This window comes from Maniola hyperantus, chromosome 25 (assembly GCF_902806685.2).
Source record: "Maniola hyperantus chromosome 25, iAphHyp1.2, whole genome shotgun sequence".
NCBI classification, from domain to species: domain Eukaryota; kingdom Metazoa; phylum Arthropoda; class Insecta; order Lepidoptera; family Nymphalidae; genus Maniola; species Maniola hyperantus.
This window is the reverse complement of record NC_048560.1, coordinates 4796414-4819893: the sequence shown is the minus strand read 5'-3', so window position 1 is coordinate 4819893 and position 23480 is coordinate 4796414. Positions and strand designations below refer to the sequence as shown.

Genomic DNA, 23480 nt, shown 5'->3' with positions numbered 1-23480 from the left:
TGACTCGCACTCGAAACGTTCTTTTTAGAAATATGACGGCTGACTCTACACTGACTGACCGTTGTGCCAGATCCTTTTTTCCATGCACATGCAAACTGTGGAATCAACTCCCTTCGGCGGTGTTCCCTTTAGATTACAACATGGGGTTATTCAAGGGGCGGACCAACAAATTAATAAAAGGCCGGCAACGCATCGGCGGTTCCTCTGGTGCTGTAAATGTTCATGGGCGGCGGTAATCACTTAACATCAGATGACCCGCCTGCTCGTTTGCCCGCTATCTCTATTTAAAAAAAAAGTAGTATGTATGTCCATATGTCAGCTCGTATCGCTCGTAACTACTCTACGGCTCATTCATTATTGTGACCACATTGTCCTAGGACCCTGTAAAGTTACAGCGCCTCAAGAAGAAGCAAGAGAAGAAGGCTCGCTGGAGCAACTACTATCGTACCATAGAAGTCACTAACGAAGTGCTGGCGCCGGTTGTTGAGGTAAGCTTATAGGTTAAAGAGAAAAATCACTACCCCTATTGTAAATGTAAAAGTGTGTTTGTTTTGGCACTTGACTGTCTACACAAAGCCACTTAGCAAGAAACAACAACAAGTGTGTTTGTTTGTTGGTTTGTCCTTCAATCATGTCGCAACGGATCGACGTGATTTTTTTGCATGGGTATAGTTTCAGACATGGAAAGGTGCATAGGCTACTTTTTATCCCGGAAAATCAAAGAGTTCCCACGGGATTTTTAAAAACCTAATTACACGCGGATGAAGTCGCGGGCATCAGCTAGTATTGTATTTATATTTTTTATGATAAGCAGGCATCATTTAATGCGCAGACGTACCTACGCATTGAGGGTCAAACCTCTGTGGTTTGTTTGGTTGGAAATTAAAAAAAAACTTGTCAAGACTAACCACCTATTGAAAACAGATTCTACTCAGAGGATCCAGCTAGAAACTTATGCTTTAACTTGTTTTGGAGAATTCTCAGGCATGCAGGTTTTCTCACGATGATAGATGATTCTCTCTCTCATGAAGTTATATTTTTAACATGTGGATGCCTGACTTAAATAAGCGACCAACGTTGGTACGAGCGTTGGCACCAACGTGTGGTAGCTGGTCTTAAACATTTTTAACTTATCTATAGGAGCCACCTCGCAACAAGAAACAGGTGGCGGAGCCGAAGTTCGTTGAACCTGAAATAGATGACAACAAAGTTACACTATCTTGGTGTAAGTACGACAGATCCATTTTCATTATTAACTCTCTTACCTGCCTCTTTTTTACGGGATTGGCGTAAATCCGTTTTTACATGGGGAAGGGCAACATTTCGATTCATCTAATTGAAAACTGTTTCCTACAAAAGTATCACTACCTATATTATAAATGCAAGTGTGTTTGTTTGTTGGTTTGTCCTTCAATCACGTCGCGACGGAGCAAGTTAGGTATATCTTGTACGATGGTACAGTACGCGGCAGAAAGTAATCAACCTTTAGAATGACGTTTCGGCTTTTGCCTTTCGTTTTCTCTGTCGGTCACGCCTATATGACGTTTTGTCGGTCTCAACGACCGAGACAATGCTCTACAAATCCGCTATCTCCTTCTAAAGGTGTACATTGTTGTCTGCCGCGTACTATACAAGATGGTTCCCCTTTGTGTGCGAATCCGACTCGCACTTGACCGGTTTTTTTATATCTTGTGTACGTGCGCAAAGTAACGCTTGTATCCAACATTTACCAGATGACAGCGACCTGAATCAGTATTTGGAGCTGCCCGAGTTGAACTCAGTGGTGCCGCTCAGCGAGGGCGCCTTTGCCCACGCTTGGGCCGGCTCCAGGGCGACGCACGGCGTCTCCAGTGGACGAGTGTGCTATGAGGTAAGTCAATAATCAGTCCGTCAATAAGGGATGATGACTACTAGTCAAATCAGCGACTTTTTATCAAAACGCTTTTGTCAAAACCTTCACAATATCACATAAAACTTATTACTACTACTATTAACTTAGCTGTTAAAGTGTTGTTTCTAGTATTTAAATAGTCATCATCATCATCATGATCAACCCATCGCCGGCTCACTACAGAGCACGGGTCTCCTCTCGAGAATGAGAAGGGTTTTGGCCATAGTCTACCACGCTGGCCATGAGACTTCACACACCTTTGAGAACATTATGGAGAACTCTTATACATGCAGGTTTCCTCACGATGTTTTCCTTCACCGCTAAGCAAGTGATATTTAATTAATTAAAACGCACATAACTCCGAAAAGTTAGAGGTGCGTGCCCGGGATCGAACCCCCGACCTCCGATTAGAAGACGGACGTCCTAACCACTAGGTTATCACAGCTTCATTAGTCACATAGCAAATAGTCGTCACTTTAGCATTATCCTGTATTCGCTATTTAACTCAATAGGTTCGCGTGGGTTCAGTAGTAACCACTACAGAGACTTCAGACAAAGAGGCAATGGCCAATGGACTGAGAATTGGCTGGTCCACTGATGACTCTTCATTGCATCTTGGTAAGACTGTAACCATTTCTTTTCTACCATAAAACACCATTATACAACGACAGCTTTAATGCTATATTATCAAGAGTGAATAGTTTTTACAAGCTCTATGCTCAAGATTGGCTCGTAACTCAGACTAAGAATCAAAGAGACTTGTCAGACGCGTATACCCGAAAGGGACAAACAACACTCACAAATCATAATTTGCGTTCGCTACAACTTTTACAGCAGATCACACAGCAATACACCATAAATGGCTTTTACACACCCTCAATACTGAATTTAAAACAAAAAACTTAATAAAAACTAGTAATATTCGCAATAAATTACTATCATGACAAAGACAAAAAACTGTGTTTTTGTCTCTATCACTTTTCAGAGCTTTTCTATACACCTAGCTTGCTCTAACAAGGTATTATTATTTTGATGCCGTCTCCTTGATTCTTAGTCTGAGGGCTCCCAAAGTTACAAATCTGACAGTTTTAACTTTGTCTATGTCCTATTACAGTGTTTCCCAAACATTGTTCTGCCATGGCCCAGTAATTTTCACATTGCCCCTTCGTGACCCACTTAACACTTCCCAAGCTGGTTCCATGAGGTACCCCGGCGAACTTCGTACAGCCTAACAGTCGATTCTTTTTCAGGATTTTTTTTTAAAAATTCTCTCCGTAAGAACCATCCCCGTACCGTACTTCAAGGAATATTATGAATATATTTGTGTCCAGGTGAAGATGAGCTGAGCTGGGGCTTCGAGAGCACGGGTCGCGCGGTCAGCAACAGCGAATTCAAGGAGTACGGCAAGGCGTTCAATGAGAAGGATGTGCTGGGAGTTTACTTGGTGAGTACTCCCAACGTGTTGAAGGTTCTTTAGGTGAGAGATGCATTTACTACTAAATGGCCGTCTTCAAGCCTGTTAATAAAAGGTTTAAAAAAAAAAACTGTTACAAAATAACGTCATAGGTACCTAATGACCTAGTTTTGATTAAGAAAAATAATGATGAAAAATACCGAAAGTTTTTGCCATTTTTTCTATCAAAAACTACTAATACGGTTTTCACTTTTCAATGGCCAGAATCTCACACACACAGAGATATTTAATAATAATGTTTCTAGTTATAAGAAATAGAGACATCATCTCTTTTTTTTCAAGTTTCATTTTATTTATTCAACCTTCCAAGCCATCCATCCATTTTGTTTTTCCTGCAAAAACTTTTTACTTTGTTATCCAACTGTTTGGTAATAAAATTATTTTGCAGGTAGATCAAAAGTTTTGTATTTACTCTCGCATGTTTAAATAATGTGTGAGGTCGCAAGCAGAACTACAAAATAATAATAGTAATTTGGTTAAATTAATTCCACCAGCATTAGATATAATTATACAGGGTGTAACCAGTACACTAGCAAAAACGGAGACAGGTGATAGTACTGATGATTACTGATATGATACCACAAAAAAAATCGCGAAAAAAATATAGAGGTCAATAAAACGTTGCGTGTGTAGGTCACTCGTAGTCAATGCCGCGTCGTAGATGGGGCATTGGCCCCAGTTTTGCACGCTATACATTACAGGCAATGATATTAGAAGAAAATAGGTAGATACGTTATACGCGGACCGCAAGTGGCACGTTAAAACTAAGCTAATTAGCAAACCTGAGCTCAGTCGCCCGCTGGCGTCGCGCTATCGATGACGTCGTTGATAGTAATGTGTATTTTGTTTTCGTCTCCCAAAACAACCGAAAATGCCGTCGTGTGTGATGAGATTCCGCACAAACTACACAAGCAAGGTTTCCAAAAGTCAAGGAATCACATTTCATTCGTAAGTAAAACTATTTCTTTTATATAATTCGTATTTTTCACTTATTTAACAATAACAAACTCGTGCACGTTCGTGTAAAATGCAACTCATTGCAATTTGTACCTTATGTCACATGCCATAAGTACGTATCAAGTTATCGTTGTACGTATTTTAAAGTTTCCGATCAAAGAATATAAAATAAACAGATAGGTCTCTTCTGAGTATTGACAATTCAAATAGTGTGCATATTTCCTGTTTTAGGGAAGGATAAATTAACTATGGTCTAACATCTTTTTACGGTCCACTGCTGGGTCTCTTCATACAATGAGGGAATTTTGGCTATGGGTATGTAGATTGTGTAATAGTAAATATTATCAAAAATAAAAAATATTTTCATTTCACATTTTATTCCTTTACCTACCTTCCCGCGGCTTCGTCCGCGTAAAATTTAGTAATTTTATTTCGACTTCTTTTCCATGTATGGGAGCCCCCTTTATTTAATTTAATTTAATTTTTATTATTTTTATTATAGCGGCAATAGAAATACATTCTGTGAAAATTTCAACTGTCTACCTATTACGGCTTACGAGATACAGCCCGCTGACAGATGGACGTACAGACAGCGGAGGCTTAGTAATAGGGTCCCGTTGGCACCCCTTGGGCACGGAACCCTAAAAACGAGCGGAACCGCGGGAAAAAGCTAGTTCGTAATATATTAAATACCACAGTATAAGGTTTTTATTTTACTATACAACTACAGTGTAGGCATAAATCGGCATTAGCCGAAAAGACTTTACTGTTTTTTTTTCTTTGGAGTTTCTAGTTTACCGTCTCGTCCCGTCTCTTTTACGCTCGCATTATTAGGCATATATCCGTCCTTCTTCCACTCTTCTGTGCAGGACGAGGTAGTGCAAAATATAACCGTCTCTTTTTCGTGCGCAACTGAAGCTGAGGTTATTAGTTCACCGTCCTTTACTCTCTGTTGTGTGAGGTTAAAATACTATCTATGCGTTTATGTGTGTTGAGTCTTTCGGCGCTGACGCAGCGTGCCATTAATAAACATCGAATTTGATATAAGTAACCTATCTACCTATTTTTCTTCTAATATCATTGATTACAGGTTTGAAAAATACTAAATCACTAAAACTACCAAATGAGGCAAATGGTATTGGTTTTGGATTGTGTTTAGGTAGTATAACAATGGGGCCGATTCTCTGGCACACTATCTCTAAACTAAACTAAATTAATAGGTCTAAATCTAGTGCTCTCCTTTTCCGCAAGCAACATTATGAAAGGGATAGCAATAGATTTAGACGTGCCATTTTAGTTTAGTTTACAGATTGTGTACAACGGAATTAGCCACAATAACGCTTAGTTTTTGCTAGCGTTCTGGTTACACCTTGTATCATTATCTACATTTATTACAAAATGCTTAATATTTATTATAATGTCCCAAATTTTAAGAGCATGTATTCGAGAAGGAGCAATCCTATATTTAGGGGACATGATATGAAGCTACAATATCAATTGCCGTCGTCAAATCCTTTAAAGCACTTTCTGCCCAACAGAGTTGTTCACATATTATGGAATAAATTGCCTAAGGATGTGGTTATGTCAAGTTCTGTTAATAATAACTAGCTTCTGCCCGCGGCTTCGCCCGCGTGGCCTACAGGAAACAAATGGCATTTTTTAATTCAGAAACAAACATTATAACATCAGGACGCGCACCCTGCACCAGCACCAAATAACACATATAACCTTCCAACCCCCATTTCAACCCTTTTTTGGGGTTAGGAAAAACCTACTTTCCAAATTTCAAGTTATTAATATCAATAATTAAAACTGTCCCATTCAAACTTTCATCCCCTATTTTACCACCCTCATGGGCGAATTTTCCAAAAATCCTGAAACACGTATTTCTTCATTTGTGACAGAAAACCCAAATACCAATTCTCAAGCAAATAACTTGAAAAATGACGGACTTTCATACAAACTTCCATCCCCCGTTTAACCCACTTAGGGGTGGAAATTCGAAAAAATCCTTTCTTAGTGGATACCTACTCTTTACAAAGAATAGATCCTCCAAATTTCATGTCTTTAGAACCAGCGGTTTAGGCTGTGCGTTGATATATATGTCAGTCAGTCGGTCAGGACTTTGAATGTTATATATATATGTCGGCAGAGAGCTCTAGGATCGTCTTATTTCCTTCTATTGGGCGTTTATCTACAGGGTTGTTATGTTGGCTTAATAGGAACGCCGGATACGATTCTACACAAGTACACAAGTCGTTTCTCTTACCATCTTCAAACCATATTGTTATTCTTACGTCTCCTTGGTAACCCAGATTGTGTCATAATGCGCAGACTCGATCAACGTCACTAGACAACGTTTGCGTCCCGATTACTGCCGAGTATCTCCGACATATAGATTAATTTTACTTATCAAATAATTTTTCCCATAGGATCTTGAATCCAACCCATGCAAGATATCGTACACCCTGAATGGCGTGGAGCTTGGAACAGCCTTCGAGTTTGACAAGCAAGCTCTCAACGGCAAGACAGTGTTTCCCCACGTGATTACTAAGAACATGTGCTACCGAGTCAACATGGGATACGATAGGTGAGTTGCCTATAGTTGGATTTTATACTTTGGATTACTAGAAGATTATTAGAATATACTAGCGTATGATCTCGACTTCGTCCGCGTGGACTACACAAATTTAAAACCTCTTTATAATAAGGGTACTGATTTCATGGTTTTTCTTTGTCCCCAGATACAACATGCTGTCCCGAACGAAAATAGTAAGGAAAAGGATCGAGATACCTATCGAGCAGGTTTTAGAGGAGAAGAGGAAGAGGGATGAAGAGATCAGGAGGCAGAAGGAAGAGGCGGCCAAGAAAGCGAGGGAAAGACGTGAGAAAGAGAAAAAGGAAAGAGAAGAGAGACAGAGGAAGAAAAGAGAGGTATGTGAACATTCATGTCTTACGTCGTCTCATTGTGGAACAAATAGGTGGTGCAGACAGACAGTACATTTTTAGTTTGTCTAAACAAAAAGGGACTGATCTATCAACGCACAGTTCAAACTACTAGACGGATCGAGCTGAAATTTGACATGCAGATAGCTATTATAACGTAGGCATCCGCTAAGAAAGGATTTTGGAAAATTCAACCCCTAAAGGGGTGAAATAGGGGTTTGAAATTTGTGTAGTCCACGCGGTCGAAGTTGCGAGCATAAGCTAGTTTAATTTAAAACTCAAATTCTCGTGACTAGGTGCCAGTCGCGAGTCTATTGTTTAAAACTGTAGAGTGCACTGAAATTTAGAAACTTTGAAATTCAATTTCCGTCCTTTTTGGGAAATATTAAAAAGAAAAAAGATACAAATACTCTAAATATTTGACGCCCCTGACTTTAATTTTTTATGATAAAAAATCAATATGGTCATGTTTTTTAATTTTTTTAAATTGTTTTATCAGGAAAGAGAACGAGTAGAGAAAGAGCGCAAGGAAAGGGAAGCGAAAGAGAAGAAGGAGAAAGAAGACCAGGAGAAGAAAGATAAAGGGGAGAGTATGGAAGTCGACGGTAAAGGAGAGAAGGAGACGGAAGATGCGCCTAAACAAGACGATAAAGAGACAACTGTTGAAGATAAGGAAACTACAGTAAGAGTTTTTATTTTTTATTCAGATACAAGTTAGTAAGAAAATAACGATTATGGGCTGATTACACCTACCGAGTAGTGAAGCGAGACAGTAAAATGTCACTCGGCCGAGACAGTGCTGTGATACTGGGCAGATTACACCTACCGAGTTTAGTGGCAAGTCAGTGTCCTCGGCCGAGTACTCGGTTGGTATAAACACTTTAACGAGTGCAATTGCGCCGCAATTTCTCAGCCACAGCACTGTCTCGGCCGAGTGACATTTGGACATAGGTGTTTAGGACACCATTTGGTGTAATCAACCCATTACAATGCTCGTATGCACTTGACGACTTCTTTGAGCGTTGCACATTCCTCAATCATTTGAGACCTCCTCAAGGGGTACTGAACGAAATATTTGATTTGTTACTAGGAGAATGGCGAGAAACCAGAGATGGCGGTGGAAGTGGTAGTGAAGCAGGAGCCGATGGAAACGGAAGAAGCCGCGCCCGCGCCGGTCGCCGAAGCCGCGCCCGCCCCTGCGCCCGCGCCGGTCGTCGAAGCTGACAAAGAGGCCAACCCTAACGTGAAAGAGGAGCGATGTGAGTTATCTATCTTAGATTTTTAGGGTTCCGTACCTCAAAAGAAAAAAGGAACCCGTAAAGGATCACTTTGTTGTCTGTCTGTTTGTCGTGTCTATCAAGAAAACCTATAGGGTACTTCCAGTTGATCTAGAATCATGAAATTTGGCAGGTAGGTAGGTCTTATAGCAACAAGTAAAAGAAACAATTCGAAAACCGTGAATTTGTGGTTACATCACAAATCTAATGTGGCCATCATTAAATTTTATTAGTCATCACTATTTAAGCCCACTAACTTAGTCATTTTTAAGCCATTTTTAACTAGTATTATCTAGATTCTATGCCATATTTTGTACACTTCTTTTATTATTGTATTGTACTATGCCGATCTGACTTTCGTGAGCGCTTGTAAAGTCTAAATCGAATAAATAAAAAATAAAAAAAACCATTACAAATCTATATATATAAAATTCAAAGTCCTGACTTACTGACTGACTGACATATATATCAACGCACAGCCTAAACCGCTGGTCCTAAAGACATGAAATTTGGTGGGTCTATTCTTTGTAAAGAGTAGGTATCCATTAAGAAAGGCTTTTTTGAAATTCCACTCCTAAGTGGGTTAAATGGGGGATGAAAGTTTGTATGAAAGTCCGTCATTTTCGCGCCCTGATGTTATAATGTTTGTTTCTGAAAAAAATGCCATTTGTTTCCTGTAGGCCACGCGGGCGAAGCCGCGAGCAGAAGCTAGTACTATATAAAGGCGAAAATCTCACAAGTGCGTGATCGCTTTTCAACGGACTTATTGTTAACTTGTTTTACAGCGAAGGACGTGGAAGAGGTGACGGAGGAGCAAGTGCTCGACGGTTACGCTTTGGACAAGCGCATCAAATACGTCATCAAGTGAGTTACACTTTTTGTTTTAAGCTTTTTAGTGTAAGTAGGATACTTTTTAGATGCTGTGACGAAATGTAAGGGGTATGGATTTTATAAAACTGCCCGCGTCCATCTTAAACTGGAAGAGAAAAATTGAAAAAAACGCATCGAATTGATAACCTCCTCTATTTTTTTTAAATTCAATATCAGCACATGCTTGACCACTATCTACCTGATGGAAAGTGATGAGACCTAATATGGGTCGCGTTTACCTAGGAGATGCCTATTCACTCTTGTTTTAATGATACCCGGATTGTAATTGGTAGGAAAGACAGATCGCGGAATAGTATTCGAAACCTTAGCCATGCGTATGAGGAATGAAGACGGAAAACGTTTCGTGCGTGTAGATAGAATGTCGATGACATAAACCAAATTTGCCTATGTCAACTGGCAGTTGACACGGGTTACGTATCTGAAATGCCCATGTCATGACATGGGCTGGCGCTCTTGAGAGGCCGCGATTGATCAAAATATACCTCAGGCGTTTTTATATACATTTATCTCGCTTCTTCGTTAAATTTGCTAACAGTAAGACGGCAAAATAACATAGACTCGGAAGGAAAGAAAAGAAAAAAAACGTCGCAGTGACAGTTCGTTCATAACGGTTTGTCGTGAACAGTGTTTGTTTTATTTCACGTGATAAAAAGTGGGTTGTGAGCAGTTTCGGTGTATTATCGTATATTTAACGAGGTAAGTAAACAGTTAATATGTTTTTAAAAATGTTTCACCATAGAACACAACATTTAACTGTTTTCGGAGACCGAAATGTTCGTCTAAAACATTTTGGCAGTGTGAAATCGAATGTTTGTCTTCATTTTTAACAATTTTTTACTGTACTGTCATATTATTCAAAGTGAATAAGTTACATTAACTATTAATCAACCGGAATCAGAAATAAATTTAGCAAAATATGGTTAATCAAGCAAGGATTGCGAATTTTAAACAGACTCACACACACACACCGCGTAATCTGGAAATCCGGGCCGAGTTAGGTCAACCGGTACTTGACACATTTTATACGTATGTATACATTTTGCATGTTTTTCTTTATGCTTTGTTGGTAGATAATAGTAATAATAATACTAAATCTACTCATGCATCATCATGATGGTGCAATTCTTTACATTTTTAGGGTTCCGTACCTCAAAATGAAAAACGGAACCCGTATAGGATCACTTTGTTGCCTGTCTGTCTGTCTGTCTGTTAAAAAACCTACAGGGTACTTCCTGTTGACCTAGAATCATGAAATTTGGCAGGCGATTTTCAGAAAAATTTCTGAAAATCGTGAATTTGTGGTTACATTCCACAAAAAAAATTAAATTGTGGTCATGAATTAATAATTAGTATTTTCAATTTTCGAAGTCAGATAACTATATCAAGTGGGGTATCATATGAAAAGTCTTCACCTGTGCATTCTAAAACAGATTTTATTTATTTTTATGCATCATAGTTTTTAAATTATCGTGCAAAATGTCGAAAAAATACGACAGTAGTACGGAACCCTCGTTGCGCGAGCAGGCGCGTGCCGTGACCACTAACTGACTGCATTCCCATAACCCGTAAGCCCATGACCCATCCATCCTATCCTTCTGCCTTCTTTTACATAATATGTAGTCTTGGCGAGTTCTACAAAACACACAGAAGGCATACTACTCCTAGACGGAATGAACAGACATGTCAGCAATGGCATACTTACGGTGGCTTGGAAAAAAACCGATTGCTTGAGAGGTCAGACTCGTGCACTGAGGGTTCCGTAATACAGTCGTATTTTTTCGACATTTTGCACATTTTTTTTGTGATGTACCCATAACTTCAAGGTTTTCGTATTTATTCCTTTACTTGTGCTATAAGACGTACCTACCTAACAAATTTCATGATTCTAGGTCAACGGGAAGTACCCCTATAGGTTTTCTTGACAGACACGACGGACAGACAGACAGACAACAAAGTGATTCCATAAGGGTTCCTTATTCCTTTTTAAGTGCGGTATCCTAAAAATACTTATTATTTATATAGGTACTAAATCAAAACGATATTTCTACAAAACGAAGTTATTTATACTTAAGCTGTTTTTTGTCCTCAAAATTTAAACCTTTACCTTGTTTTCGGCCATCAATCTTTGAACACACACAATTTAAATCGTCACAAGGAAAACAATTATAAATCAACAGTCGACACTCATTTTGTACGAAATTAAGGATTATTTTGCAAATAATATAACCTTTGAATATTCACCACAATAAACAAACAACTGAATATTAATTCACTTCGTAGTAAGTTTGCAACTTTAATTAACAACTAATTTAGTAGTAATTTTGCAAATAATATTTTATAATTATTATAACCTGTAAATATTCACCACAACAAACAAACTAAGTAATTAGTTGAGTACAGCTACTCATGGATAGCCATTGTGGATAGCCAATAGCTGTGCACTTTTAAAATTCGCGCATGCGTAAGTCGCTGCAAGCCAGGCTTTTTGGCCCATACAATATGCTATACTTACTATTTATAGATATAATGCGAGCAGGAACCATTTTCATAGGTTAGAGTAGCGCAAAAAAGCTCCATGTAAAGCCTCATACAATTAGAGCGAGATGGAACACGCGCAGTACGGGCGAGTTCGGATTGCAGTCAATGACCTTTTGCGAATCTGACACATCGCAAGACGCGCGGAATTTAAACTTGGTAGAAAAATTGTTAACTTATTATCGTAATATTATTGATTTTATTGTTGTGAATGAGTTATGATTTATGACCTGCATCGAATATGTTTTCCTACGCATGCTGGGCTTTTCAGCTTCTATTGTAGGTGCGCGTCTGTGCGCGAGCCTGACTCGCACTCGGCCGGTTTTCGTGACAGGCTTACAGTGTGGAAAATGCCTCCAAAGAAGGTGGTTGGTGGAAAAGCGAGAGGCAAAAAACCACGCATTGCTCGAAATATATCCTTTCCTATAAAGTATGTACAAATAATATATTTTGTTTTTTTGACTTCACTTATTAACTAAACTAACAAAATTGTTTGTGTGAGGTGTCATTGGATTCGTCTTAATTGCAAAACTAGCACTCGGTACTTATAGAGCAACCTTTATGTTCAGTTCGGAATCGGCGATTGCAGAGCCTATTGCTTCAGGTCAGTCAAGTTTGGAACCAGGACCATCTAGCTCGGAGCCAGGGCCATCAAGACGGTAAAATCAACATCACAAAAATGCTTTAAATATTGATCACACGGCACTTTTTATTGGATTTATTTTTTCAGCTTGGTGGATAAATTAAAACTTGCGCGGGCGGCAAAGGTACAAGACAAAAAACAATTCGCCATGTTGTCTCTGGAGCAGCGGAAACGTCTGAAAGACCAAAAACAAGTGGGGCACTTCAAGTTACCTGACGCTCCGGAGTCAAAGTAAGTAAAGAAGAAAGAAAGAAAATGTATTTATTTGTTGTTGGTGTCACAGATAAAAACAAAGTAACATTTTCATCTGTGACACCACCATAATGGGTGTACAGCTCACCATAATGTCCTGTATCATATGCGTTAACACACATAAGATGCAGGAAGCTGATTTTCAGCTGTGACCCTAATACTTTTGAATATGTATTTGTATATGTCACCGGAAAATAATACGTAACCATATACGGATAAACGGATTTTTTTAAGGGATTGAAAATAATAGCCCTAATTCAAAAATTTCAAACCCTTAAAATAGCTTTTACTAACTAGAAAGTTGATCAATTTACGGTTCGTATTATTTTCCAGTGACATTGAAATATAACCTAACTTAGCTTAGCTTTATTTTTGAATAATGTTTTTCTTTCAGAAAGGGAAAAGGAAAAGGAAAGGGGAAGGGCAAGGGAAAAGAGGACACAAGGCGTTGGGTGCCCTGCCCACTCTTACCTGACGTGCCGATTGTCCCACCTCCGAGAATTCCGCAACCTTGGGAAATCCAAGACCAACGTGTTCATGGTCTGTTCTACACTTTTTCTTCTATAGATTATCATATCATTCATCATTCGTATTAGTAAATTATCATTGACCTTTTACACCCAGACACGGAAGCTGTGGCGGGCGTGGCGAAGCAGCCTCTCTCAACTATCCCTGAGCCTTTACCGGGTAAGACTGATGGTACGCACATAAATCTGTTTTTGCGCTTGAGCACACTTTACACTGCACCTACTGTCTTTATTTCAGAAACGACTGAGGAAGTTACAATTTCTTCCCCCTTCATAACTGTTTCGGAGCTTACAACGGGTAACACTCCCCATATCTTATCCATGCCAGATCATTGGTGTTAGCTTATTGAAGTTAGTTTAATGAATTAGACAATATTTGACTCATCCGATGTCACGCGATCTGTGGCGGGGGAGCCATCGTGAATCAATTTGTATAAATACGGGTGTTTGAAGGTATTTAAGCGAGTCTTGTTTCGACTCGAGACTCGACGACTATTAAATACTTTTGTGTTTAGGTCGATATTTTGATTAAGTGGTTACAATAGCAATTGTGCCCTAATCAAGTTAATATTGCAGTTAGGTTATCATAAAGATTAAATCTCTTGATTAGCCTCTACGCGTTGTGATCTATATCCGCGTGCGAGCCTTATATGAGGGAACATTTTAATAACTTATAAAATTAGTTAAATTTAACCTGCTTTTCTGACTTTGCTTTTATTGGTTAGGTAAGAAAGTTAATTATTGTACTTCGTTTAACACAAAAGTCGTAAGACTTATGATTATTATTATTTTAAGGCATCTCGAATAAAGATGACATCATGGAGGGCACACTTCGACGTTGTACTCGTCTCCCTTGCTCTCCTTCAGAAAGTACTTCCTCATTAGGAACGCCGTCTCAAGCGAAGTAAGTTTTTTTTGCATTAAACAATAAGTTATTTGTTGTAAACCATTGTGATATTTGGGACAGAGCATTACTTATATCGTTTTTAGGGTTCCGTACCTCAAAAGGGAAAACGGAACCCTCATAGGATCACTTTGTTGTCTGTCTGTCTGCCTGTCTGTCTGTCTGTCTGTCTGTCAGTCAACAAACCTACAGGGTACTTCCCGTTGACCTAGAATCATGAAATTTGGCAGGTAGGTAGATCTTATAGCTGACATTTGGGGAAAAATCTGAAAACCGTGAATTTAGGGTTAGATCACACAAAAAAAATTCAATTGCGGTCATGAACTAATAATTAGTACTTTCAACTTTCGAAGTGAGATAACTATATCAAGTGGGGTATCATATGAAAGGTCTTCAGCTGTACATTCTAAAACAGATTCTTATTTATTTTTATGCATCATAGTTTTTGGATTATCGTGCAAAATGCCGGTATTTTTATATCGGTTTTTACATCTATCGGTTATGAAAATCAATACAGTGTGCAGTATGATTTCAATAAGCTTGATGAATCCTTTGAAACACCGTAATGTTCTAACTTAGAGAGCAAGATTTCATGATCGACACAGTCGAATGAGTCACACTTTTTAGAGAAACAAAATACATGTTTACTTTTTTGTTATTGACAGGAAGCGGAAGTTACTATTTACGCCGTCCACGGGGATTGAACCACAGACATTGGAGTCGCCTATTATCCCTGTGCTTGCCAAAATTGAGTTTCTGGGATGTACACCTAGTTAGTATTACATTCTTAAGGTTTTTTTTGAAGTGTTTGTGGACATTGAACTAACATTTTTAAAATGTTTCAGAGTCTACCACTTCAACAACGCCTGGATCTGAAAGAAGTGCCATGTCGTACGAGATCGGTTAGTTACAAAATTTAAAATTTGATTGTTTTATGTGCCGCCTCTATTATGTAAATAAAAAAATATATAATTGCAGGAGACGACATTGATATCGAACGGGATTTGGAGGAAATTAGTGATGCCAACGTTGGCAGTGATGTCGACGAAGACGACCTCGTCGACATTCCAGTGCGCCAGCGGGACGTCTTTGAATTTCCGATGGAGTACGATAGCTCTGAGGATCCCGGCCTTGTTGAAGCGATGCGAGAAATAGATACCGAAGCTGATGTTGCTCTTCGGGCTCTGACTGACTCCGAAGAGTTACGTTACTTTGATTGGCGCGGAAATTTAGACAACTTCGAAGGAGTGAAGGAGGAGTTTATCGGGTCCTCCGGCCCGACGTTTGATATCTCGGGGCTAACTCCCTTGGAGATATTAAAAAAAATTTGGGATGCTGATATTGTATCACACATTGTCCGCGAAACAAATAAATATGCGCTCCAATTGCAGCACAATAATATTTCCAAGCCCAACTCCAGATTGAGTCGGTGGAAAGACACCACAGAAGACGAAATCTGGAGGGTTTTGGGTATAATTATGCTGCAATCTCTTGTCATAATTAATGTTGAGCGGGAATATTGGTATCCCAAATTGGAAGAGCTCAGAGTTGGGGATTTCGGGGAGCTCATGCCGTACAACCGCTTTTTACTTTTAAAAAGGTGTTTACACTTTGTAGACAACACCTCCTTGCCAGGACATGCCGACAAACTTCATAAGATCATGCCTGTAATCGAGCACCTGAATAAAAAATTCAGTTCTTTATACCTACCTGAGCAAAATGTTGCAATTGACGAGTCGCTCCTTTTATGGAAAGGGCGACTCTCGTTCGCACAGTTAATTGCCACAAAACGAGCGAAGGTAGGTATAAAGAGCTACGAATTGTGCGAATCGAGAACAGGTTATTTATGGAAGATGGAGGTGTATACGGGCAAGGGGCACGTCCACGTGCCGCGAGAGGCGCCACAAGAAGCGGGTGTAGGGCATGAGGTTGAGGATGAGCCCGGGAGTGCCACGTCTCAAATTGTTTTTAGGCTGATGAGACCCTTGTTTAATAAAGGCCATACTCTTGTCATGGATAATTTTTATAATGCACCCCTTTTATCAAGGGTTTTGAAGGCTAAATATAAAACTGATACAATGGGCACGCTTCGGTTGAACAGGGAATATGTCCCTGAGTCTTTAAAAGGGAAAAATAAAAACAATATGAATGTAGGAGAGGTTTGTTTCAGCACAACCAAAGATTTGAGTGTGGTTGTGTGGTTGGATAAGAGCGTGGTGGCCATGCAGTCTACGTTCCATGACATCAAGGTCGGCGGAAAAGAAAAGTACGGGTACTACAGGTACAAGCCACAAGTAGTCTTAGACTACAACCTCTCCATGGGCGGAATAGATCACAAAGATCAAATGCTTCATGCCTACCCCGTGGAGAGGGTGCGCAACATGATCTGGTACAAAAAACTTTTCCGCAGACTTTTGAACGTATCGATCCACAATGCGTTCGTAATCTTTACACACAACCACAATCAAGTCGGAAATAGGGATTTCAGATTGCAGTTGGCACACGAAATATTGCAGGTGCACAGACCACAAACCGTGCCTCGACCACCAGCGCGACCGGCCACACCGTCAGAAATGCATTTACCGAAAAAAAATGCACGACCGCAGCGATGCAAGTTGTGCGCCGCAGCCAAAGTGCGTCGCACGACGGTGTGGAGGTGTGGCACCTGTCAAGTAAACTTGTGCATTGAGGGCTGCTACATTGCTTACCACACAAGTAATAGGTAAATTCAGTGTAGGTTGTGCTTAAACTTTTTATTTTTTCCTTTTCTCATCCTCCTCTCATCAAATAAATTAATTCTAATTTGTATTTTTGAACTGTCGTCATTCGTACATTTCTGTCTGTTAATTAGTATTATAGAAAAAGAACTTTTTACTAAAAAATTAAATAACTTAGTCACATTACATATATCTAAATATATAAAACGAAAAGGTGACTGACTGACTGACTGACTGACTGACTGACTGACTGATCTATCAACGCACAGCTCAAACTACTGGACCGATTGGGCTGAACACTTGCCTCTAATAAAAATTAGCACTTTAAAACATCATATTTTACAAACTGATCCAGAAATCGAAAAATGATGTTCCCACGCCCACAGTATTATTAAAAAACCTATTCAACGATACCCCACACTATGGCGTAGACGAGGAAAAAATTCATCTCCACTTTACATGTAGGGGAGCTAGCTACCCTAAAAAAATATTTACCACAATTTTATTTCACCACTTTATCGGCGTGATTAATATTTATCCCATGCCAAATTACAGATTTCTAGCACTAATAGTCTCTGAGATTAACCGAGGACGGACGGACGGACATGGCGAAACTATAAGGGTTCCTTGTTTACTACGGCACCCTAAAAATGAGTCCTTGTTAGCTAAGCTAATTAGCTATTATAAAAGGTGATTCCACCCACTACCCACCAACATAAAAAACTTTCACGATCGGGGTAAATCTACTTAATTTATTTTAATTTAGTTTTAAGACTATTGTATTTGATATTGTATTGGGTCTTCACCTTAAAATAAAGAATTGTTATTATTATTATTATTATACATTATTAAATTTCTAAAAAAAATCTAGTCTTAACCAATATAACCAATATATTTTCACGATTCCGGATATAGGAAGTTTTTTTAAATCGTTTGTAGAATCACCTCAAAAGATTAAGATAGTTTTTAAGTGAAACCTTTAAGGAAACCTGGGATGGGGTATGGAATAACGATAGTTCAGTAGGTAAACATAGAAAAATTCAGACGTCCATTCCGAGAAAACCATGGTTTAGCCAATTAGTTTTCTCCAAAACTGTCACCTCTGTTCTGTGTGGAATGCGCTTGGGCCATGTTTGTACGCCAACGCATTTACACAAGATGAAAACTGTTCCCGATCCTTACTGTTCCTGTGGGGAGTATGGGGACTTGAACCATGTTTTCTTTGCATGCACTTTGTATGATCGGTCTGCCTTTCTTGCTCATCTCGAATTATTGCATATACCATTTCCTACATCTATAGTTTGTTTATTAAATACAAATTCTTCAAATGTTTATAAAGTTCTAGCTTTGTTCCTAGAAAAAAATGATATCAAGTTATATAGTATATGTGGATACTTAACAAGATAATTTTTATGTATAAATATTGTTTTAAATGATAAAAATAATAAAAATTTGAATTGTAAATTAGTATTATATAACTATTATGCATAGCAAATAATAAAAGATACCATAATAAGTCTCAGCTTACCATAAAAATAAAAATAAATGTTTTTTCAAATTTTTAAAAATTGTGATTTAGTATCAAAATTTTAAATATTCTGAATATTTAAAATTTTGTATATAAAATTCAAAAATTGTGTTCTATAAAATAAAATAAAAACCAGAAAATATTGTAAACCAACTTGTTTACTGTAACTATAAGCAACTATATTATGTACTTATACCTAAAAGCATGTATCTAATTACAACTTTGTAAGAATATTAGACTAGTTGTATTGTATCACTTACAAATTAGACCTAGAACTGGTATTTGTGAATCTTAGACACTCTAAGATTAAAACAAATTACGCCTGGCGGCGCCAGATTATTGTTCTGCACAGAAGTGCTGTAAATAAATATTTTTGTACAGACAAGGGTATATTTTTATTTATTGCCTTATTGCCTCGTATCTAATTAACGTAATTTGAAGTTAAACACCCTAGGTCACCGCTTTAATCTACAAGGACTTATATTTATCGCATTGTAATACTTTTTTGAAAAACAAAAGACTGCATTCTAGAGCTTCATTCCTAGTAAACGTAAAAAACATAACACTTGACAGCCTCACAATATCAATTTTTCGGAGAGCGTGCTCAGGAACTTGTCGATCTTGTCCCCCCTTCACCATTTTCGAGTTTCCATCCTTATATCGTCGACATCCCATCTACACGCACGAAACGTTTTGCGTCATCATTCCTCATACGCATGGCTAAGGTTTGTAATACTCTTCCACGATATGTGTTTCCTACCAATTACAACCCGGGTATCTTTAAAACAAGAGTGAATAGGCATCTTCTAGGTAGACGCGTCCCATCTTAGGCCGCATCATCAGGTGTGATTGTGGTCAAGCGTTTGCCTATCAGTACCCTTATTATAAATGCGAAAGTGTGTTTGTTTGTTGGTTTATTGGTTTGTCCTTCAATCACGTCGCAACGGTGCAACGGATTGACGTGATTTTTTGCATGGGTATAGATAAAGACCTGCAGAGTGACATAGGCTATTTTTATCCCGGAAAATAAAAGAGTTCCCACGGGATTTTTAAAAACCTAATTCCACGCGGACGAAGTCGCGGGCATCAGCTAGTAATAAATAAATAAAAAGTTGAGTCACAATGAACGCTTTTATGAGAAGCGAGCCGCCCGGTGGCGCCCGGCCCGGCAGGCATCGATACAGTACGGGCTCGTGAGCGGATAAGAATATGAAACTCGCGAAAACCGTCTTGCGGTACGGACGATACAAGTCTGTTTAAAACGAAAATTAACTGTATGCTTAGTACGAGATTTTATGTCTCACCAACGTTGATAGTATTCAAGCTTGGACGATTTAACCTATGGACTTGTAACGCGCCTAATATTACGAATAAAAATTTCTGTCACTTTTGGTGCGGGACGAGGAAACACTACATAGACACCTTGACACTGACACACTCACTCAACAAAGTTTTGTGTCATTATTAACACACACATATCTAAATCTTCAACACTACTACATTTTACGCACACTAATAAGTTATATACATCAACATACAAAGACATTACGAGTGTAAGACAGTCAAATTGATTTGCGATGCTACCGTATCGATATTTTAAAATATATCGATAGTTTTTCAGAAACAAAAGTAGAAGTAAGAATTTATTACTCGTATTTAATTACTTAAAACCAGTGTTTGGTCAGCGTAGCGTATTCTTGCATACATTCACCTCACTTAATAGGTAATTATCCCAAAAACTAATAATGCAACGTAAAAATAAGAAAAATATTTATTTAAAAAATATGCACATACTTTTTACTTATTTTATATCATTTTTAATCTTTTGTATTTTTTTATATAACGAAATTTTCATTTAAAATTTCGATAGTGAAAATGTGCTTATTAATGACTTATATTTTTTTTTTTTTTTTTTATGTATAAAGTACGTGAAATCACAGAAATCGACCAGTTTTATTACAAGTATAGGTAGCGAAAAATTTGTGGTAATTAATAATAACTATTGTAAATAATAAAATGTTTTCATCGATATCGATAATCGAACCGCAATCACTATCGTACTACTACGTAATTTCATGCTGTTCACGCGTATTCAAATTTTAACCTAATTTGTATATATCGAGGGTTGCAATTGTTTAGAAAAAACAAAATAATATAGTCTCGTGAGGAGTGTAACTCGTTTCTACCGAATTATTACGTACTCAATTACTGAATCGGTAAAGTTCTCGATTGTTATTTTATTATAATAATTTATGTAATTTAATTTATAGAAAGCGTTTATTACACCAAAAATACTTACTTATGAAATGAAATTCCATCTTTTTGTAAATTTGATGTGTTTGATTTGTTCTTGCACTCACTAACGGCACAAACAGGCATTTTTCACCCAGCGTGTAAGACGTCGTCACACATCGAAAACGATTCTGACAATGACAAAATCGATTCCGCAAACAGTGTTTATAAACGCAGTGGATTAAAAATCCATTACTATTGACAGAGGGGAATAATCATGCGAGGCGCGTCCTTAGGTTAAATCGTCCAAGTATTCAAGTGTCGAAAACCTTCCGCATTATAGTAAACTGGATCTGAGTTGCCTTGTTTTTAAGCTCAAGTTTGTCTACACATCTACAGCCAGCGCTCCAAGCGGAAACGTTGCGAATTTAAAATAAGTGGCGTTGACGTTTTGACTTCAATTCAAAGCTCTTTAGGTCCATTTTACTTTGACGGTATTGTGTTTCGACTCTCGAATTCTAGCAACGTTTTTTGAGACGTTATACTAAGCGTACTGAGGTGCAAATAGTAAGAGTTATCTAGCGGAAATCCACATGTAAAAAAAAGAACGGACAGAATTGATAACCACCTCCTTTTTGGAAGTTGGTTAAAAATTATAGAAGGGTGTCATATCTACACTGACAAGCTGAGGGAATTTCTTAGGCATCTTATAGGCTAGATTTGTTTCTTCTCTTATTCTTTATCATCATCATCATCATCATCATCATCAACCCATCGCCGATCCATTACTGAGCACGGATCGCCTCAGACTGAGATTGAGAAGGATTCTTCTTTAACCCAGATACGAGGTAGACGAAGAGCTAGACGGCGCGGAGGCTTGCTTGCTGCCTGGATACATCTTAATCGCGCACGCGAACCTCGTGAACGGCCCGCGCAGACCTGCTACCAACGCAGAGTGTGAAGTAAGTCCACCATATGTTAAGATTATCCCTTTTATTGTTATTCTTATTAGGCAACCTTTCCACTGGCGTGATGCGGAGCGGAGATGTGTTCAGGCCAATCGTTGTGATAGTTTACTAAATAAAGGATTTTATTTCATCTATGTATTATAGCCTGGATAGCCGAGGCGCAGAAACAAATATACTTGACTACTTTTTATCCCGGAAAATCAGTTAACTTCTTATTGAAATTTTGAAAAAGATCAATCCATACTAATATTATAAATACGAAAGTCTGTCTGTCTGTCTGTCTGTCTATCTATCTATCTGTAGCTTTTCACGGCACATGGCAATGTTCCGCTACATTGCTGCCGCGACATTGCTGACTAGCTCGGAATGTAATCTCATATAAGCTTATAGAGATTGTATGGGGACCAGTAGTGCCGCGACAGCACTGTTGCGGCAGCACTGCTGCGTGCAGCGTGGTTCGGAATCATACCTTAAATCTATCTGATTGGTTGCATACACATCTTCTGCTCCGCCTCAGTGGACAACCGCCCTTTATGGCTGATTTTTCAATCGTCAAATACTTTATAATGGATATGTTTGGACAAATTTTTGCATTGGAAATCTATCAAAATTATTGGTCAGTTAAAGTTTATTTTTCGAAATGTTTTGCATTGGAAATCTATCAAAGTTATTGGTCAGTTAAAGTTTATTTGGCGATTGATAAACCAGCCCTTTTGCTGAGCCTGAATAAGGTTCAAGGTATATGAAGCGAAAACTGAAAACTAACTAAAGAAAAAAAATTATGTAAAAATGTATATGAAATAATTTACTGAGTCTTGAGTCTTACTCCGTGGTCGCGGAAAAGCTGCAGCCAATTTCATACTTTACATAGTGGAGTCAAAGTTCATTATTCTTAACAATTTTTTGTGAAACACGCGTCACATCGCTTCAACACTGCACCAATATGCTTTGAGCCTTAGGTTGAGATCTATAGAGCGCAGTTTGACAGACAGACTGTTAAAATGAGACAGCGTTATATCGCTGGCATAAATCGGTCTCATTTTAACTGAAACTTAAATCTGAGTAAAGTCAAAGTACGCTCTATAGATCTCAAAGTAAGCCTAAAGCTCATTTCACACTACGGGATATAAATTATATTATATCCCGTGAGTGAAATGAGCTTTAAGTTTCAAGTAAACAAACGTGACCATGGAATCGCTGTAAATCTTTAATTTAGAATCAATGATCAAACGACGTGATTTGACAACTCCATACTAATTTGACTGCATAACGCCGGCTTATCGTTTGTTAACTTGATAACTTGATAAGTGCTCAGAACATTGTGTATGCTAATTATAATTTTCATCAAGAAAGGCGACGCTGGAAAAACCAAAAAAGTAGCACAATATTGCGCAATCTTTCTGAACAGATAAAGGTTGCAAAAGAATTTTCACTTGGGCTGAAAATTTATTTGATGTAATTTACTGTAAAAAGTTCGCCATGGGATGATGATTTTGAAGACATGAAAAATACAGAAAAAGTTTTAATAAAATTACAGGATTTTGGGATTGTACATAAAAATACCTATTAAAATAAGCACACTTTTAAATAGTTGGAAGTCTCCAAAACAAAATTGTAACCAAGAAGAAACTATAACATAATAACATTTACTTGAAGCTGGTTCGAATCCGGCTGGAAGGACCATCATATAGGGTTCTTCTTGCTGTTACTGTTTCTTATTACTGTACATCAAAATATG

General features: G+C 38.2%; 2 protein-coding genes across 6 annotated transcripts in view; both read left to right on the top strand.

Annotated features, from left to right (window-relative positions):
• The window catches only part of LOC117993882 (heterogeneous nuclear ribonucleoprotein U-like protein 1), a 45439-nt gene that overhangs the window by 5585 nt on the left and 16374 nt on the right, over positions 1-23480 (top strand). For all 3 annotated transcript variants that reach the window (XM_069507087.1, XM_069507086.1, XM_069507085.1), the window contains exons 7-17: positions 378-488; positions 1141-1225; positions 1734-1870; positions 2404-2509; positions 3223-3335; positions 6755-6912; positions 7067-7256; positions 7768-7950; positions 8359-8527; positions 9331-9409; positions 21616-21736. In XM_069507087.1, the coding sequence (XP_069363188.1) occupies positions 378-488; positions 1141-1225; positions 1734-1870; positions 2404-2509; positions 3223-3335; positions 6755-6912; positions 7067-7256; positions 7768-7950; positions 8359-8527; positions 9331-9409; positions 21616-21736 (1452 nt within the window). The remainder of the gene's footprint in view (positions 1-377; positions 489-1140; positions 1226-1733; positions 1871-2403; positions 2510-3222; positions 3336-6754; positions 6913-7066; positions 7257-7767; positions 7951-8358; positions 8528-9330; positions 9410-21615; positions 21737-23480) is intronic.
• On the top strand, positions 9416-18939 carry LOC138404068 (piggyBac transposable element-derived protein 4-like). Of its 3 annotated transcripts, XM_069507138.1 has the most exons (9): positions 9416-12630; positions 12702-12845; positions 13261-13406; positions 13491-13553; positions 13632-13691; positions 14189-14297; positions 14963-15069; positions 15143-15199; positions 15276-18939. In XM_069507138.1, exons 1-9 carry the CDS (start codon positions 12533-12535, stop codon positions 17021-17023), a joined length of 2532 nt encoding a protein of 843 aa, XP_069363239.1. In that variant the 5' UTR covers positions 9416-12532; the 3' UTR covers positions 17024-18939. The 3 variants fall into 3 exon arrangements, with proteins under 3 accessions (XP_069363239.1, XP_069363241.1, XP_069363240.1); XM_069507140.1 differs by lacking the exon at positions 13632-13691; XM_069507139.1 differs by lacking the exon at positions 13632-13691 and having other exon boundaries at positions 13491-13565.

Excerpts from the sequence above, each read along its gene's own strand:
- LOC138404068 (XM_069507138.1), top strand. The coding sequence starts at position 12,533 with ATGTTCAGTTCGGAATCGGCGATTGCAGAGCCTATTGCTTCAGGTCAG. Across the intron at positions 13,407-13,490 it reads CCAAGACCAACGTGTTCATG|ACACGGAAGCTGTGGCGGGC; the intron begins GTCTGTTCTACA and ends TTTTACACCCAG. Across the intron at positions 15,200-15,275 it reads TGCCATGTCGTACGAGATCG|GAGACGACATTGATATCGAA; the intron begins GTTAGTTACAAA and ends ATATAATTGCAG.